Here is a 20,681-nt window from a genome sequence, read left to right as displayed (position 1 = left end):
AGCACACAAACTACATCACGATTCATTGTTACATGACAACCGATGCACTTTACACCTGATTTCTGACTTTCAGGAAAAAAACATGTATGCACATGCACGCGCACACATATACACACAATATACACACGCATTAAAAAAGTAAGCGAATGCATGCAACCCCGGACCATTATGATTTTTTTTTTGGTTTGTTAGGATGGGGCAATATTTAAAAATCTGGAACCTGAGGGTGAAAAAAAACCTAAATATTCAGAAAATCACGTTTAAAGTTGTCAAAACGAAGTGCTTAGCAATGCATATTAATGATCAAAAAATAAGTTTTGATGTGTTTATGGTAGGATATTTACAAAATATCTTCGTGGGGAAATCCTAATGATTTTTGGCATACACGTTTTTGTCATTTTTACCCACACCTTGTATTTTTGGCTATTGCTATAAATATGCCCGTGCTAATTATGACTGGTTTTGTGACCCAGGGTCAAATATTTTAAAATAATATTTATTTACTGTAATGCAAAGTTGAATTTTCAGCATCATTAATCCAGTCTTCGGTTTCACGTGATCCTTCAGAAATTATAATACGCTGCAAGAAACATTTTTTTATCAGTGTTGAAAACAGTTCTTTGAAAATGTCTGTGATGCATTTGTTTCTTGATTAGGAGAAAAGTAAAATTGTAATATTTTTTGTAACAGATATCTTTTGTAGCTATAATGTCTTTTCTGTAAGTTTTGAATTTATTAAGAAATTATTATTATTTTTTTTTTAATAAATTAACAATCCCAAATAGTTCGAATGCTATTTGTGCGTATATTTATACACCATAATTATATAAAAAAATTATGACAGAAAATTAATTAAATTAAATTGAATAAATTTTTTTAGTTCACATAAAACTGCAGATGATCGTATATTATGATTAATTTCCAAAATAGAAATATATATATATATATATTATGATTAATTTATATAAAATATATAATATATATATATATATATATAAGGAGAAAAAAAAACAAGACTTTTTTTCTCTGTTGCAATGATAATTAAATCCCTAAAAACTATAAACGGTCAAGTGTTTGACCAGTGTGACGCCAGTTTAAAGAAACAGCTTTCAAAGTAATGGCTGAAATCCCTCCACAGAGTCCGTGCATGCGGGTCTCGGCCTTTTCTCAAGGAAAGCGTGAGATAAACGAGCTCTGAAGCAGTTTTGGACTTGCACAGTGAATCGTCCCGGTCCACGTACGAGCGACCTGTTGCATAACTCCGATTCTCCCGTCAGCGTTAGCATTATATAACCTGCACCGTATCTTAGTCAGCATCAGAACATACTATTTTGAAAGTCAGAGTTGCAAGACTCTAATGGCGCATGAACGAAGCGAGACGTCACTTCAAACGATCCCTGCAAAGCACACACCGTGCTGATGTTTCTGTGCGGCAACAGAGATGATTCGTTTTTACATTGCATTGCATCACCTGGGAAAGAGCGACAGGTTAAAAGAGAGGAAGGGGAAGAAAAGCTATCGCCTGCAAAAACCTCTGTTCACTGAGCATTTCATTTTAGCTCAGCGTATTACAGATGATGAAAAGGAAAAAAAAGGCTAAATATGTGACCAGCCCAAAAAAAAAAAAAAAAAAAAAAAATAATAATAATATATATATATATATATATATATATATATATATATATATATATATATATATATATATATATATATATATATATATATATATATATAAAAATCAATCTCAAAGTTTACGATCTCACCGAACAAGATTAATGCAAGCAGTATTTTCACTGCAGAAAATGCTTTTCTGGTCTAGACTTTTTGTCTTTTTCAAATCAAAATATTTAAAGATTCCCAAGTCTAAAAAGATTTTCCAGATAAGAAAGAATTAAGTGAGTTTTTATTTGAAACATGCAAAATAATTTGCCAATTTGCCAATGGGGTAATTTTTCTAAGCAAAAAAAAAAATAAAAAAACAAAATTTTTACTTGTCTAGAAAATACATTTAGTATATTTAGGCTGGAAAATCATTTTTTTGAAATTTCAATGTAATTTTATTGTCATTTCAGTTTTAGTACTTTTATTTAACTTCAGAAATGTCATTTAGAGGTGATGGCCAAGCAACTAACTGAAAATAAAAAAATAAAAAATAAAAAAAATTAAATAAAAATGAAAATGTCAAAACAATTTTACATTTTCTTTTTGTTTTATTCCAGGTTTATTAAAATCACCAAAAGTAGTTTTATAGTTTTAAATGCACAGATGTACATCTAAAAAATAAGAATAAGTTTTTTGTGTGTTTGTTTTTTGTTTTTTTAACAGGTATTTTAACAGTATTTGTAAACTAAAATGAAAACCAGAAAACATTAGTTACTACAAATAAAATGACATTAACTTTTTTAAAATAAAAAAACTATTAAAAACGAACTAATAAAAAGTTACAATTACAATTAGAAGTAAACCAAATTTAAGAAAAATGTAACTAATGGCACATCGATGATATAAACTGCTTCAGAAGCCGTGAGGTGCATGCATCACTTCATGGTGTGCGTTTTAGTTTTTCTGGCACAGTGAATCAGGAAATCAATAGAAAAGAGCAACCTGAATACCGGACAACTTGGTCGAATCCTGCCGCCGTTTTATTAACGAGTGAAAAAAAAACCCCGAGCAGTTTGATTGAATGTCAAAACAGGTTGATGTGGTCCGGCAGGCCTCGGCGGCCTGTGTTTGATTCAATCACACCATCTGCTGTCCTGTCACACAACTATTTTCATAACAAACAGCTCGCGCTTTAGGACACGGCGGCCAGATGCCCCCCAGGCCCTGGAGCGTCTGTGAACAGAGCAAACAGTGGATGGGTGACCGGGTGCAAGGTGCAGCGCTCTTCACATCACGGGCACCGCCAAAAACTAGAGGAAGGTTCTGTCGGCACCTTCTCGGCTCGTGTGCTTCTGAACACAAAGGATGCATTCTTTTTCTTTTCTTGCACAACTAAAAATTTCAATACACTGGTTACCAGTACGATGGACTACCAATAGCACTTTATGTATCATTTTATGCTTAAATATGCACTTAACCCAAAACTAATGTTTTTTTTTTAATCACAAAAAAGTTATTAAAACACTAATGTTATTATTTATAATTCAATAATATCAATTGTGCATATTATTCTTACTAAATATACTTTATAAGAGTGTCAAAATAAATCAGTTGCATTTATTGAATACATATACATATACATAATAATATAAAATATGCATACAATCTATCTATAAAAAATGCATATATAGTTACATTGTTTTATTAGTAAAACGTAGCCATTATCTTAGAGTCAAGTATTTTATATATTATACATTTCGCTAAATATATCTTCTTATATTTTATACTTAAATTTTTGTATTAGCTTTCAGAATTTTGTAGTCGATTTAATTTGTATAAACCTTTGACGTATTTCGTGTTTGTCTGCGTGGTGATGGCTATAGATTTCTAAATTCATCCAGTTAAACTGGAACATAAAAAGTAGCTGCGCTCGGCTCACATCCAAGTCTTGTTTGTAACTACATCAGTGAAGACAATGCGACACCAAAACAACAGACCCGATCTGGTCACCGCCAGTCTTCTGTGTGTGGAAACAAGCAGCTTGGACTTAATTATTCGGATGATGGCGCGCATTTTGCTGTCTTTTTCAATTCGGCGCAATCAACAGAGACAGATAAAGCCCCCTTCCAAGCCGCGTGTAAATTCAGCTCAAGTCCAGACTGGCTTTGTTAATGTATAACGGCGCAGGTGCCCCGACCGCTCGTTCTAATGACAAACAGCTAAGCTTGCTGTCGTCTCTCTGAACACAAGCGGAGAACGATGTGGTCCAGGCTAATCTGCGATCCTCTGGAACAGAGCGTTCTCGAGAGAGAGGAGATCAGGGAAGGGCCGTGAGCCGCACTTCCAGACACCTTTCGGTTCGGTTCATGTTCAGTTTTTACAGCATTTGGGGCATTCGTGAGCTTTCATACGGTCACGTGACATCAATAAAATTCATATAGCCTATAGTATTTTGATAATCGATAATTACCCGATTTGGCGGATATCTATAAACAGCATTAAGCTTAAAGTAGAACATGATTTGCGTTTAAAAAGCCCTTTTAAAATACGAAAGTCAAGCGCAAGTTTCTGGATGTGGAATTTTGTCACTTTTAGAATAAGATCCATCTGAAATCATTATCACTCTGCTCCGTTTCTGGTGCATCTGGTTAGTATGGGTAGTTAGTTTGCGACTTTATTTCAGTACCGGATGCTCTTGTGCAACTTTTTTCCCCTTTTTATTTTTTGAATATATTTAGAAAGCAAAAATAACAAATAACAAGTAATATTTATTAATACAAAAATAAATGTATGGTTGACCTTTAGTGTTTAAAGCAAAATACCATACTATTAGAGTGTAGAAAAAATAAATAAATAAATAATAATAATAATAATAATAATAATAATAATAATAATAATAATATATATATATATATATATATATATATATATATATATATATATATATATATATATATATATATATATATATTTTTTTTTTTATAATATTTACAAAACCTGATTATTTGATGACATAGATTTTATTTGAACAAACAGAATTAATTTAATTTTGAAAAGTGGACATATCTAATAATTTGCTAACTTTATTCATGCCATAACCAATTATTAGCACAATGACTAAATTTCTTTAGGTTTGGTGAAATATTTGAAGTCTGATTTGTTTCAGTGAATCAAAATCTTTTGCATCCAAACACTGTTCATATAATTTAAATGCTTTAATGACAATAAATCCAAATATTGCTCTTTTTCGCCACGCCATGGAATTTTACTGCATTTTACTTCTATTTTTTGTGGCAAACTCTTGGCTACTTTTACTTTTAAAATATCGTTGGCTGCAATCGAAACCGTTAATGAAAATATAAATCGATTTTAAAAAGCGCGCCGTTCGATATCAAATTCGTACACGCCAAAATATCAGAGAGAGAGCGGACACTTCAGGATCATTCAGATCTATTTCCGCCACACTCACGTTTACTCATAGATCCCGTTTTCAGCAATTCTACGCAATTACAGGAAATCGAGGGCCAAAGTTTACTGGGATTGTCGATGACGTAGTTAAGCGATGGGGACCAAATAAGGGTAATGAGAGTAAAGTTCATCTGGAAGCAGCTGATGTTAGAAATTGATGTGACAGTGAAGTATGCGGCAGGAGGAAGAACGGGTTGGCAAACAGGAAGTGACAGGAGACAGTGGTCTGGAGGAGCTAAAGAGTGGAAAAACACTGGTAAAGATCAGCCTGCCTTAAGAAAGAGAAGATGGGAGCGATACGGACTCAGAGGCAAGCGGAGAGACTGGAGTAAGACGGAGAAAAACAAGAAAAAGAGAAGGAGAAAACAAGCTCCCAGGCCGAGAGCGGTGCCTCGCACCCCTGCCGTCAGCCGAGGGTGGGACGATGAAGTCTCCATTCAGACCCTCTCTGGAGATCCTGTCACAATAAACTGCGCATTTCTGTTTAGACAAGTCCTACAGCTGGGAGGCTCTTTGAATTTCTCCACCGCAGTCTCGTATCTTGGGTTCTCCTGCGAAAACAAAGGTCTTAAATGCCCACATCAGTCCTACTCAAACGGCCATCGAGGGAAAGATAGAAAGCAGGCTTTTGATGGTATCTGATCAGTGTGTCAATGTGAATGCTCCCGCTCCACATTTTTCCGAGGAACCATCACTGGAGTATTTTAAACGCTGTTTACTGTTTACCGCTACAATCATGGCAATGCGCTCGGAAAAGAACGAGAAGTAAAATAGAGTAAAGTCTACACAAAAAAAGCAGTAGTTATCTACATAGACTTCTGGTATGAACAACACGAGGCTCCTGTCAGCCTTGTTTTTGAGTAATGGCATCAAAGAGTTCGATTCAATTAAAGAAAAAGGATACTTAAGAGCTTTTAAGTACTGCCTTGGATGCAAAACTAAAACTAAAATAACAACAAATTCTGTTCTTATAAACCTGACAAAAATGCATCACCGCAGCCTTTTATTTTTTAGGTTGCAATAATATTTCACAGCATAGTTTTTGCTGTGTTTTTTTATGAAGTAGTTCATTAAAAGCATTTGTAAAAACAAACCAAAAAAAACTATTCTTAAAAAAAATAGATATCAATCCCAAATGTCTGAATGTGGCACGGCTTCAGCTGAAGTCCCGACAGAAAGGAGAGTGTCAAGTGCGTCTTGTATTTGTGAGCCATTTGTTTGGTATAATAACGTCTACAATATTTGCTATCAAGAAAATTGCAAACATTTGCATTCACAAAGGATGTTATAAACAACGCGTTTCTAAGATGGTCTGAATTCATCCTGAATGTTCGAGCTCAGATCGAGCCAAAATTCTTGCAAAATACTCAGAGACCCCTGAAGCTCTTGGAAAAACACCTTTATCTCCAAAAACATACCAATACCGCAGTTTCCAGCTAAAATGAACGCAAGTGGCAGTAAAATACCACCGACTTTTATTCCCTTCTATACAAATTATGATTACAGGAACACGTACGGTACATATATACACATATATATGTGAGGTTACAACCTTAAAACACATTTATAACAGCGCCTGATCTGCAAACAAACACATTTTGATGCTTGCATCGCATAATCAGATCCACAAGACTTTTCTAACACAGTAAACTTGCTCGATGGCGCACCTGGTACAGCACTGCACTTGAGCTCATGCACGAGTCCCTCGAAAGAAGGCATTTTCGTGGCTTTTATAAGACTGCGGACTGGTGTTAATTGGCCCGGCCCTTATATTCCAACCCCGGGTGAGATCACTAGAAGCAGGTGAGTGGTTGCCGTCGCAGCAGAGCGCAGAACAAAGCCCCCGAAACAGCGCACAAGTTAGATCGGGCTAACGGCCAGCTCCCAGCCTGAGGGAGTGAACAGAGCCCATCACAAAACACAGCCTGTCTCTTCGCAAATGAGCCACTGCACCGTTTTCTAACTCGGCACTGAATGAACCCGAGACAAAGCCCGGGCGATTCAGGGTGACGTAACGGAGGACTGCCACAAACGCCGAGCGAAAAGCCCCCAGAACGACCATCAAAAAGCCACCGTGCGCGAATTATTACGCTACAGCAACCGGTTCGGTCCCACCGACAAGCGCACAAATACTCGAGGCCCGAGTCAAAACATGACTTCATTAGGGGCTCGATTCGGTCTGTCGGGCCTCACAGGTACAAACAACTGCACCAGTTGGGAACGAATCGGGTTCAAACCCATTAGATTTAGATCAATTGATTAGCGAGTGCGTGCTATTTTCAGGTTTTTTGAAGCAAAAACTGCTTCTGAAAAAATCTTGATGTACGAACAGGGCCACGAAAGGGGACCCTGGCCCAACTTACGCAACGTGAATGAATACGAACACGCCACAATATACATAAAACATGTCAGGGTTGATCTAATCTCTCTCCTGCCTACAGTAAAGCACCAAAACATACGGGTTCGGTATAGACAGACACAAACAAACGCGCGCACACACACACACAGCTACAGCAGAACGCACACGTCCCTTTCTTGGCCTCTTGCGTTATCTTAGCAGGCCGGGTCACTTGTGTCTCGGGGGTTAAAGGTTTTACGCCGCTTCTGAATCGGCCGCGCTAATGCAGACACGCACTTTTTATCGTTTGATTTCAGCATGTTTGGTTACGTTCTGCCACTCTGGGATTCATCAGATAAAGGTCAGAAAGCTTGTTAGGGAGGAACCGTCACGAGGACGGGGCAGACTTCAAGGCGCTCTCCGAGCCGCTACACATTCACACAATACTTTCTCTATTATTCTCTCATTAGCACTCCGATGGTCTACGGTCTTCACAGATACAGCTACATTACGTCTCCAAGGCACCGGCGTTTTCCAGACTACATGCAGCTCATTTTATAGCCTATTAACATGCTGCCTGATAAGCAGTGCTTAGACGGCTATATCCTGCTCTCTGTGACCCACCGTGGCTTATAAACCTTAAAAATATGTTTTATTGCTACCTCAAATGTGGTGCTGCCCGAATAATTGCTACCTCAACATTTCAACCGGTGCCAAAGTCAAAAAAATGAAGTTTCAATAACTCCAAGTTCAATTACTGATACAGAAAATATACCTAAAATTAATGAGATTAAGTAGAGGTTACACAAACAATATATAAATTAAATGTTTATTATAATGATGTATGTACTAACAATATCAGATAGCAATATAAAATAGCAATTAATAAATCATTTAAATAATAATAATAATTGTAGTCACAAAATGCAGAACAGCAACATAATTATAATGCATTTTAAAACATGTCACAAGGGCTATAAATATCCATTACAGACCCACGAATAAATATAATAAAACACAAATAATTTAAATACAATTTCAAGACGTTGTCTGACATTCCTGCAAAATTATTATTAGCCTACTAAGAGCGCTCAATATTCAGGGAGGATATTTAACAGTCTGCTTGCATTAACATGTGGAGCCCATATTAGCTTTAGTGAATTAATTTTGTATTTTAAAGCAGCCCGTGTGATATTAAGAAGAAGCTTCTTTCTTTCTGGAGAAAGTGTCACTGGCTGGGAGCCGACTTTCACAGAGATCCACTTGTTGCTCCGCAAAACCCCGAGCAGCAGAAAACATCCACCGGCACTCACCTCTTCTTCTCTTTCTCCGCTGTCATCTCTCCGTTTCTCGTAATTCCCACAGCTGCGCAAACGGGACGCGCTCCGGACCTCCGCGGACGCTCGCGTTAAATCACAGAAAAGGACGCGCAATTGATCGTAAAAAAACAAAACAAAAACACACGCAGTAAAGTCCACCGGCAGGGCAAAAAAGTGACCGTACAGTCTCAGAACACTGCCGAGGATCGTACAGTCTCCCGCTTTTGTAAAAAGCCGAGCGCGGAGGGGCTCGTCGCGGTGAGGGAGTTTCTCGCTTGTTTTGCGGTCGGCGAAGTTCACCGAGACGCACTGAAGGGCGCTCCACGGCGGAGCAATCAATCCCGGCGCGCTGATTGGCTGGAGGAGCCGCCGGGCACCGCCCACCCTCAGAGCTCACGGGGATTCACTGCGATCGGTCGAGTGTGGTGGTGGTTTAGTTGAAAATAGACTTTTTTTTATTCTTTTATAGAATAGTGTGCATGTAGTTTGCATTTGAAACACCATCCGCTCTCTATACACAGATAACACAGCTTCTGCAATTTAAAGCAAAGTTTTAAATGAGTCTCATACGCTCACCCAGACTGCATGTATTTAATAAACGATACAGGAAAAATACAACGTTGTTAAATATTATTGCAATTTAAAATAATTGTTTTCTGTTTTACTTTAAAGTGCCCCTATTATGGATTGTAACACAGCTCTAAGTGAATGAAAACATCCTGCAAAGTTTTAAATCTGAAAGCGCACCGTGTATAAGGTTACTGTCTCTCAAAAGAAAGAGTCGACTCTGAATCATTGAAACGAATCGTTTTTAAAACGAGTCCCAAGCCGTTTCATCTTGACGTCAACGTGAAATATTAGCATATTGCCCGCCCACTTATTTCGCGCTGGTTTTAATGTTTTAATTATTTACCTCTAGGTGCTGCTTTTGGAGAATTAAAAACTCACAAACACTGCTTCCAGTGAAATCGTCCAGTCGCTGGAGTCGTTTGGAAAAATGAATTGTTGAGAGTCGTTGAACGAACAAGTTAAAAAATAAATGCATATCGTAAAAAAATGGCAGCCTGCGTGTCATCATGCTGTTTGTGACCCCCAATATTTCATAACCCATAACAGGGGCACGTTAAAATATACTTTATTCCTGTGACGTAAAGCTGAATTCTTATCAGCCATGAATTCATTCATATGTATTTTTTTATTATTCATGAAATAACCCAGAAAAAAGCATCACTTGGACACATTTTCATAGTTCTTCTGGATTTAGTCTGTGTCAGACTGGATGAGGATCGGATCAGATCTCTGGGGCTGCTGTCGGGCTCCTTGAGCAAAATCAAATCTAAAGTAAACTGATATTCATTACTGACACACAAAAGATACAAATAACTGACCTACCACTTGAAATACTAGCATATATATATATATATATATATATATATATATATATATATATATATATATATATTCATCTCTTATTTGTCCTGCAAAGACATCGCAATATAGCTTTCATTTCAGTGAACTATTGCACTCATATGATTCAGTTTACAGAAAGTCTTGAGCATTCCCACAGTGACAAACATATGCATTTTCTCATGTCCTTGGACATCTATAGCCTCCAACTAGAGCAGAAGGTCACACGTGACAGGGCTAATCCTTCACTCTTTGTTTCGGTCACGACGACCCTTACATTTAACCAAAGTTCACCCTCTAATGTCTCTCAGGCTTCACTATTTGGTTGGCTCGTTATTTCCTCTACAGTTCGTTTATTCGTAGCCTGTAACAATCAACCACCGCGGCCTTCTCCGGCCTTCGGTCCACATACAGAGCGTGCGCTTAGCGTCTTTGTCTCAGCTACAGTACCGCGCGTTTGGAGATCAGTTTGGACTCGTTTTGGTTCATTTCCGACATCTTATTTAATAGGTTACGAACCAAACAATGCACATTCACATCCTTTGAGAACAGTACGTTTGGCACACAGTAAAATGCAAAGAAATGACATGACAGTGAATAATGGTGGAGATATCCAAATAAAATAAAATAACAAATAGACTCGTCTTATGACATACTGTACACATGAAGCTGCACAATAAAATAAAAAAGAAATACATACACATTTATGATACTTACAGTGACATAGAACACTTGTATAACTTATATTAATATGCACTGTACCTCTGTATGTACAAATACGTATTCCTTTGAGAGACACAGATTCACGTTTAGCCAAAGAGGTACTTAGATCTTTTTGCTTGAACACGTCAATGTGTCTCCTATGTAGAGTCGTTTCAGAAACAATTTAAAAAAGAGATTATCGTGAAGTCCAGAATAGCTTTGCAAGTTTTGCGTCAGGGCACAGGTGTAGCCGTGAGAGTTTGATGACGGCGGACTCCATCCGAGCTCATAGATGCCGCTTCAGAGGGAGCAAGGCTTTGGGAAAAAACAGGCAGACAAATGAAAGGTAAACTCAAAATGAAGGAGGTCTCAAGGTAAACACGGGACGCCGTTCACGACCCACTTTCACTTTGGGGATTTGATATGTACGGGCAAAAATACAGAACCGAAAATAAATATTATGCAAGAATCGAGTGATTGTGGAAAGTGAGAGGTCGCGGCAAAGGAAAGGTGTTTGGACATCAGAAGAAAGGCTTTTTTCAGAATACAGATAAATCTGGCAACAGATCAAGAGTTTATTTGCTGTAACGGATAACTCCACTTTTTATTCATTTTCAAAAATCATGTTTTTTTTTTTATCATGTTACCACGGGTTAGTTAACTTTTTTTTTTTTATATATTTTTGATATTAAAAAAATTGCAAAATAAAAAAATAAAATACATTTTTTTATAAATTGTTAAAAACTGAGGTAATGCCTAATGCTGGCAAGAATCTGCTAAAAAAAAAAGAGAAAATAAATAAAACCTGATTTTCTTGATAAATGTAACTAGTCTTGTTACAGCTGTATTAGTTGGCTACATTTTAGCTATTTTTATCCTAATTTAAAAACAAAACCAAAATAAACTGCAGTTGGGCTGATATTAAAGAGAATGCAGTTATCTGTTTTTGCAAACAAACTCTTCAAATTCAACCTTTAAACCTAATTTTGGCAAGAATCAGCAAAAATTGATAAAATGTAACTAGCCTTGCTTGCATCACCGTTAAAGCGGTCGTATTAGGAAAAATTAGGGCATTTCAGTTGTGCTATATTGATATTTTGTGTCTTGTCTAACTAACGTACAAGAAATACAGAGACTATAGCAGCTGAAATAAAGGACCTGTGCTGGATACGGCATGACCTGGCAACCAAACTATTACCAACCAAAACAGACAGCGGAAATAAGAGACACTAAAGGTGAGATATAGAGAGGAAAAAAGAGGGTAAACACACCCACGCATCCACCCACCCACACACACACACACACACACAGAATATTGCACATAACAGTTTCTCATAGTCTAATAAGAATATGATAGGCATAACCATGCAGTAGATGATTAGTCTATTTTCAAAGTTCACAGGCTAAAGATCGGGGTAATCAGGACTTGTAGGTTCTGTAGAGACGTGATTGGCTACCGTCCTGACCCGTTCATAATGATAGGTCTTGTTGCATTGTAAAGAAACCAACAACTTCCACATCCTAGCAACAAAACAATCCAGTAATATAATGAAAAAACCACACACACACACACACACACACAACGAAACACTAAAGAGGGTACTTGTGTAAACCCTCCAGCATATACGCACACACACACACACACACGCACACACACACACGCACGCACGACACTTGATTGGTGACTTGCTTATTTGTCAACACTGCAGTTTCGAATGGAAAAGGTGCGATGGTCTGATGAAAGGCAGTTCTGAGTCCTTCCAAGTACCGTCCAATCACTGATCAGATCCCAACGCAGAGCGCTCACAACTCCCGGTCGGCGCGCTCACATGCATCGCATCCGCAATACAATCGCTCGTTCTTTACGTTTGGTTTTTGCATTTCAAAACGGCGCTAGTGTCAACGGGTTAGAGAGATGATGGGAGAAGGAACGAAACATGAAAGGGCTTTCTAAAGAGCTCCGTCTAGCCGCTTTAGTGTTTGACACACCTTAAATAAAGATGCGTGAGTCTATGCGCACGCACTTATCTTTTTAGAGGGGTTCAGCAGGAAAGGTTATAATGCCTAATTTTCTACTTTTAAATGAAAGCATCAGATTGTTGGTAAATGAGGGTCTACGGTCGGCTTTAGTATTAGGACAGGGTCTCTTCTCCGAAGTAAGAGAAGCCCTTGAACTCCTCCTGGTTGATCTGCTTGATGATGGCATCTTCTACCGGGGTGAGCACCGGCTCCTCGCGGGTGAAGTCCTGGTCAAAATTGTTGACGTCCCTTTTGGTTTTCTGTTAATTGGACGAGACAAAAGCGTGCTAAATGAGTAATTTCAGAACAAAATAAAAAAAATATCACAAAAATGCTAGTGCTGTCAAACAATTAATTGCAATTAATCACATGTAAAATGAATTTTGTATTTTATTTAATTTTGTATATTTACAGTATATATTTTTAAAATGTTTACATGTTGTATGTATTATTATTATTATTATTATTATATTCAAATAACTTATATTATGTATAAATTAGTCCTGGGAAACAATAATCATAATTAATGGCATCCATAATAATATTTTTACATACTATATGTGTGTGTCCTGTGTATATTTATTATGTTTATATAAATACACATGCATGTATATATATATATATATATATATATATATATATATATATATATATATATATATATATATATATATATATATATATATATAAAGAGACATTTTTAAAAAAATGTTGTATATATTGTTGTATATATTAAATGTAATATATTTTTCTTACCCAGCGCTAATAGAAACATATGTAATATATAAGCATAACATATTTTTCTTAAATATATACATGAATGGGTGTGTATTTAAATGCACATAATAAATATTGACAGTAAACACACAGTGTGTAAACACTTTTATTTTGGATGCAATTAATGGTGATTAATGATTTAAAAGCACATACAAACACGCTAAGTCTATAAATGCTTTTACTGCAGATATTTTAGCAGTTTTTATGTGCGTGCCTCATTTCTGTCGACTGAACCAGCCATGCCGATCATGTGTAAATCAATCATTCTTTTGAGTCGGTTTTTTTCTTTTCAGTAAAGCAGGCTTTCAAAAAATGGTCCGAATCGGTTCACGCTCCCTCATTGAATCTGAAGCAGACTGTCAGTCAGTAAAACAGAGAGCATCAAGATTTTTAAGGAAACAGAGAACAAACGGCGCTGGATCAAGTGAACATTCACCTACTAACAATTGAAACAAAAGGCTTCTTTCTGCGAGATAAATGAGAAAATTCAGCTACTGCTGTGTCATGTGAATAAGTGGTCATTCACACAGAGAGTGTTTTGTGTCCGCCTACACTGTTTTTTTTTGTTGTTTTTCTTTGCAAACACGCACTAGATGGATGTCTTTAACCATTTCGTTGCTATATATAACGTTTTTGTGTTTTAAAACATGAATAAAGACCATCGCTCTTATTGATAGTTTGATTCGAAGAGTCTCAAGTCTTGAAGTAAAAAAAAAAACAATTATAATAATAATAATTTATATATATAAATATTTATTTTATTTTTATTTTATGAACTTTTCTTATTGCAAAATTTTTAAATAATTTTTAAAAAAATATATATGAGTTTTTCAGAGTTCTTATTGCAAAAATAAAATCCCTATATGCATACCCTCAGATGAAAGTCATTTCATCTTAAACAAAAAAAAAACCAAAAAGGTTGAAACGAAACAAAACAAAGTAACAAGGTAAAACGAAACAACACACACAAAACAACAACAACACAACAAACCCAAAGCAAAAGAAAAAACGAAAGGAAACACATTTGTTAAATCTGCCGCGTATCGGTGGATGTTTTCCACTCCGTTTCGTCTCTCATCAGCCTCGTGAACGGGCGTGAGAATGGGGCGGACAGGCAGGCCTCTTCTCACACGATCTGTATCAAAGTACAGCGTCTGGTGTGTGCTGAGAGCCCGAGAGCGTCTCAGATATCCCTCTGTTCACACCACCAAAAACAGAAGTGCGACACTTCAAAGAGCCGCGAGGGCCGAAGCACCGCAATGTTCTTGATAGCTGCATTGGCAGAGACCGGTGTTTCTGCCAATATACACAGTTTTGGAACCAGTTATATCCTAGTTTAAAAAAATTGTATATAGCGGTTTTTCACGATACAAATCATTGCAAAGCAGCTTTACAGGAAATTAAGTTTCTACAATATGTTTATGTTACGCCATTATTTGAGCAAATAAAAAATTAACCAAACCAACCAGGAGCCTCTATCATAAAAACAAGTTTATCAAACGAGCCAGGTTTATTTAATTAGACTGACTTGTAAGTTGATTTTGTTTAAAATGAGACAAACTGAAAAACGACGGCTTATTTGGTAAACGCGTTTTATGAAATAGCCCCAGATAAAATGCAACATTAAAAACCTTTGATTTTAAGCTTGAGATTTGGATAAAAAGAGTACCATTGCGAATGAAAATAGTTAAAAGTCTATGAAGAACACAAAAAAATGTATAGGCGTTATAAACAATATATAATATGTATTGCAGAAGTTTATTGCAAAATATGGATTTTATGCATACGATTTTTAGCAGTTTATAAACGTAGGTAATGCTTAAAGAGAGTGGGTGGGTGCTAACGCTTTTTCCCCCCAAATTCTCTGATTGGTGGAGGTTTCTCTCAAAGAATCATGGGTAATGTAGTTTTTCACCAGGACTGGAGAAAACAAATAGGATTTTACTTTGGGAATCCAGCTGTTGCACTCCATTGAACATTAAATACGCTCTAATCGCCTGTTATTTTATTACAGCATTGCAGCAAATTATGTCAATGAACACATATATTCATAAACATACAATGGCCCTGCTGCTAAACCTAGTGAGCTGCCTTACTCTTGTTTAGAAAACTTTACCATGTCAATAAAAAACCAAGCAACTGTGAATTGGGGTCAAAAGATTTCACTACACAGATTTCACAAGAAGCTGGTAATATGCCGCAGTGACCGACTAAATAAAACCACTATTTTTAAGTGCTATCAATCGATACCGAATGACAGCATTTCTGGTATTTACTTCTGTAGAAAGGATGAATGCACAAAGGAAGATTTATGACCGCAATGCCTTTAAATGCTGTCTATGTAGGCAGGGCACTAGGTTTTGCAACATATACACTATCCACGGTACATTATAATACTCACAATACGTGGTTTGAAAGGCGGCTTGATCTTCCTCTGTTCCAGAAGTACCCAATCAATCTCTTTGAAGAACGGATGCACTTTAATAGCTTCCTCTAGTCCTTGGGATACTACGCAGCCCAGCCGCTTACTAGGGCTCTTCGTCATGAACTAAACAATGGAGTGAAGAAAGAAGAAAAGATTAGAGGAGCTTGATCCTGGCAGCTTGTTAACTAGAGGACGTCTATATGTGTCATGTTAAGTTAAGATGGTCGGCCATGATGTGATATACGATTGCATCCCGTGGAAGGATGACCCGAGGTGACCCCGGGTCATGTGACCAGAGTGCCAGAGACACAGAGAGGCAGTGTGACACGACGCCGTCCAAGACAAACAGGCCGCCTTTCCCACAAAGCTTTGCAAACAGGCAAAGGACAGCCAAAGTAAATCTTGGACATGTGAAGGAAAGAGGCGACAAACACAAGAAACACTGCATATACAAACTCGTAATCTAACACTGGGGCTATATTCACACTGCGGGCCTCAGGGCTGCTCAATATCAGAACAGAGCTGCCATTATAATACTTACTGTACGATTGTGCAGCTATCGACCGAATAATCGATGGACCAAACAAAAATGGAGTGACTTCCATCAATGCTGAGATGAATGGTGATCGAAAGTCTTGCAAAAGTGGCGCGAGTTCCAATATGACTGTTGGGACTAAGTTGGCATTGCACCTGTATCTGGTTTAGGACCACATATGGAGGTCAGATTCCATGTGGCTTGCGCTGTTCACACGGTTATTAAAATGAAACAAAAACATCATATAAGTCACATATAAGCAAAAAAAGAAAAAGTGGAAACCCTTAAACAAACGTACAGGAAATTACTGGCATTTTTAGATTTTCAAAACATTTAATTGTGTATGTTTTAGCTTGTTTCCTCATGGGAACCTAAAAAAGTTCCTATCCTTGTGGGGACATTTGATAAATACCAGGCGCGCACACACACACACACACAGAAACTAGTCAAACAAACCAGACAAACCAGACAAAAATGACCATTGACTGAGAAGATGCTTTTATTTGGAATTACTTTAATATCTCAGTTGTTTCTCTTTGAATTTAGATTTTTTTGTTCAATTGTCTTGTTAAAATGGACTTTACTTAATTACTTGTATTATTCCGAACCTTTTGGCCTATTTTGATCTTCGGTTTCTTTGAAGAGGTCGAATGGCTCATTCTGATACGAACCAGTTAATTGAGAATAAAAAATAGATAAATAAATAAAAATGGTTAAAATGAACCAGAACACAGCATACAAGTTGTATGGACTTATTTATTATTTTATTATTATTATTATTATTCATCTTATTATTATTATAAAAACATAGTATTTTGTTTTAAATATTTGTGTATTTATTCATTAAAAGTTTGTAATATAAATATAAAATATTTATTTTTTGTTGCACAGAAAAAAAATAAAAACACATGGGGAGTTTGTTGTCACTATGAGTTTTAGAAAAGTTTCGGAGATGATCATCAAATATTTGTTGGTTTGTTAGGATCGAGGTAAAACCATTTAAATATCTAGAATCTGAGGGCACAAAAAATCTAAATACTGAGAAAATCACCTTTAAAGTTGTCCAAATGAATTTTTTTAGCAATAAATATTTCTGATACGTTGTGAAAAATATACATATGGTAGAAAAAGTGCAAAATATCTTTATGTAACATGATTTTTACTTAATATCCTAATGATTTTTGGCATAGAATAATAATATTGACCTATACAATATATTTTTTTACTTTTGCCACAAATATACCCCAGCGACTTAAGTCTGGTCACATATGTCAACAGTTTGCGTCTGCTTTTGTATTGGAGATAAAGCAGATATACGAAAAAAATCTGCTTCTGAGCAATAAATTGTTCCTCAAGCTCTATGTCATATGCACTTAACCAAACTGAACAGTTAACAGTGGAGGAACCCAGGCAATGTTGGGCTGCATATCCTGAAATGAGACCTCTGAGATTACACAACCCAAAACTCCAGCAGGGAACGCAAACAACCTCTTCTTTTCCCACAATCTGTGTCATCTTTCTGTTACTTAACTATTTTTTTCAAGAAGAGTGTGAGAGCAAGCAGACAGTAGTGAGAGGAAAAGGTTAGGTCTATGTCTTCAGTATTAATCAGCAGGAAAAGCGCATCCCAGAGCAAATCCAAACACGTACCGCTTTAAGGATGCTGACGGCCTCTTTGCTGAGCCACACGGGATATAGGACGTCATCATGGAGAATAGACTCAAAAAGGTCGTCCTCGTTATCTGCTTCAAACGGAGGCTGACCGGCCATCATCTCGTACATCAGCACACCTAGAGCCCACCAGTCCACCGACGGACCGTACTCCAGCTCCTGCAGGATCTGCAAACCGCAAAACTCCATCAATCTAAAGTTTGAAACTCAATAAACTAATATGCATGAGTAGGTTGTTAATGGTGGAGTAGGTTGTTAATGGTGACTATGACAGAAATGTACAGTAAAAATCATGCAGTTAGTTACAAGCTGCATGTAGTCAAACATATTAAATGCAATGATTATATGTTGTGATTAAACTTATGCCAAAAAATATGGTCGTTTTGTATGTCGTTCCAGAGTTAGCATCATCTGAGGTCTTTATCATGCTTTGGGGTTGGCATCATCTCTTACAATATACAGAGTGATGGCATGCATGTTATATAAGCAATATAAGAGATGAAAGCCTGTAATGTAAAGTCAATAAGATGTATATTAATGTATAGCAGATTGCTCCATATTCACTTAGAGCATGTCTGTGCGAGCCATAAAAGCCTGTTCAAATCAAATCAATCAAAACATAAGCTAACTTCCTGTGCCATTTAAAGAAAAATACTTACTGTAGATGTTTTAAACTATTATTTTAAATGTCAGACTTTCATTAAAAAGAATTTAAGATATGAAGAGATGGGGGAAATGTTAAACTGAATGGGTATTTCTTTGGAAACTAGAGTTTAAAATAACTTTTACAATTTCAGTGATAATAAATCACTGAAATTGTAAAACATTGAAAAATTAAGACTATTTCATTGGGCCACTTTCATGAAACAAACATCTCTATTTGCAACGACTGTCTGAAAAACCATTCTGAAGTTAACTGTAACCCTAATACAAAAGCGTCAGTAACGTAAGAATAATTCTGCAAACAACTTACTCAGAAATGTTGAGTTCTTGAATCAGGACAACAATCTGAAAACTAGTGACTGCTCAATAATGTTCTAACATTACTCAAGAATATGTAAATCAAAGAAAATCTAAAAATAAAAGGTAACACTGTAGGGACCAACTCTCACTGTAAACTAGCTGTTTATTATTATGCATATTGTTATTATGGCTGTTTATTAGTACTTGTAAAACACATATCAATGGCTTATTCTCCACGAGCATATTTAAGACGCCTTCATGCACCCCATACCTAATATTTGCGTGTGTGAGTGTGTGAAATACTGTACCTCGGGGGCAATGTAATCCGGCGTGCCGCAGAATGTGGTGGTTGTGATGCCATCCAGGATTCCCTCCTTACACATGCCAAAGTCCGCCAGCTTACAGTGACCCTCTGCGTCCAGCAGAATGTTGTCTAGCTTCAAATCCCTGCAAACAGCGTTCGAACAAATACAGCAATATAAACCTACATGTAGCATGTAATAAAGAATTCACAATACAGTTTTATAATGCGCACATACATTTCTCTTCACTTTCTGTCATTTGTTTGGATCCTCTATAACCTTAAATTGCAATTTTCAGACTGTGTTCGTCTGAAAGAAGAAAGTCATATACACAGAGCATAGATTCGGGATGAGTAAAATGTGGGGTCATTTTTATTTTGAGGTGAACTATTCCTTTGATCACTGATGCATTAGCTTAATTCTGTAAGTCTCTGTTTAAATATAAGCAACACTTAACGCTGCAACACAGCAGGTGAATCATTTACTGATACTCACATGATATTAGTTATATGCTAATATCCTGATGCTATCTATGAACAAACAAACACTCAAGAACGAGCATAAAAGTACTAAAGGCAATGATTTTGCACAATCTGTATGAAACTGTATAAATATAAATCTTCCTGTAGTTTGTTTAATGTTCTGACAGGTCTCATAACACTTTTGTAATCATCAAACCTTAAATGTAATATTCATGAGACATTTTGAAAGCATTGTCAACATTGTCATGTTTACACTTTACTCCTCAAATCATATTTATTATTAAATCATATTGGTAAAGGTGGAGTGAAGGAAACATTTATTGCAGCGTGATTTTATTAAACTGTCAGGTCAATAAAATAGACCTGTACTCTATACCAATTATTGTTTTCTAAATGTATTTGAGTAATATCTTTCAATCTGAGATATATATTATACCCGTTCTTGTCTTAAAACAACTTTTTTGATCCACTTCAAATGCTGACTACTATATTTTAAATCCAGAACAGACATAAAATATATAAATAATTACAATTAATTAAAAAGAAATTAGAAATGCAGCTTGATTTTCATATTTGTAATAATTAATATTTTAATAAATCCTTAAAAGACTTTTTTTACTTAACTTTTTTCACTTACATATATACAGTAGCAATTTAAAGTTGTAAGCGTT

At 36.4% G+C, this 20,681-nt stretch overlaps 2 protein-coding genes across 3 annotated transcripts in view; both read right to left on the bottom strand.

The window, feature by feature from the left end:
* The window catches only part of epas1b (endothelial PAS domain protein 1b), a 34,400-nt gene extending 25,372 nt beyond the window's left edge, over positions 1 to 9,028 (bottom strand). Inside the window, exon 1 of the mRNA XM_043254655.1 lies at positions 8,722 to 9,028. Within this exon, the coding sequence (XP_043110590.1) occupies positions 8,722 to 8,747 (26 nt within the window). The 5' untranslated portion in view covers positions 8,748 to 9,028. The remainder of the gene's footprint in view (positions 1 to 8,721) is intronic.
* Positions 9,029 to 10,618: 1,590 nt separating this feature from the next.
* prkceb (protein kinase C, epsilon b) overlaps positions 10,619 to 20,681 on the bottom strand; it is a 73,090-nt gene continuing 63,027 nt past the window's right edge. For both annotated transcript variants that reach the window (XM_043255803.1, XM_043255801.1), the window contains exons 12-15: positions 19,535 to 19,673; positions 18,243 to 18,431; positions 16,034 to 16,180; positions 10,619 to 13,115 (exon numbers count right to left, since the gene is read on the bottom strand). In XM_043255803.1, coding sequence (XP_043111738.1) covers positions 12,969 to 13,115; positions 16,034 to 16,180; positions 18,243 to 18,431; positions 19,535 to 19,673 — 622 coding nt within the window. In that variant the 3' untranslated portion in view covers positions 10,619 to 12,968. The remainder of the gene's footprint in view (positions 13,116 to 16,033; positions 16,181 to 18,242; positions 18,432 to 19,534; positions 19,674 to 20,681) is intronic.

Source organism: Puntigrus tetrazona, chromosome 13 (genome assembly GCF_018831695.1).
Source record: "Puntigrus tetrazona isolate hp1 chromosome 13, ASM1883169v1, whole genome shotgun sequence".
NCBI lineage: Eukaryota > Metazoa > Chordata > Actinopteri > Cypriniformes > Cyprinidae > Puntigrus > Puntigrus tetrazona.
This window is presented reverse-complemented; position numbering and strand designations above follow the sequence as displayed.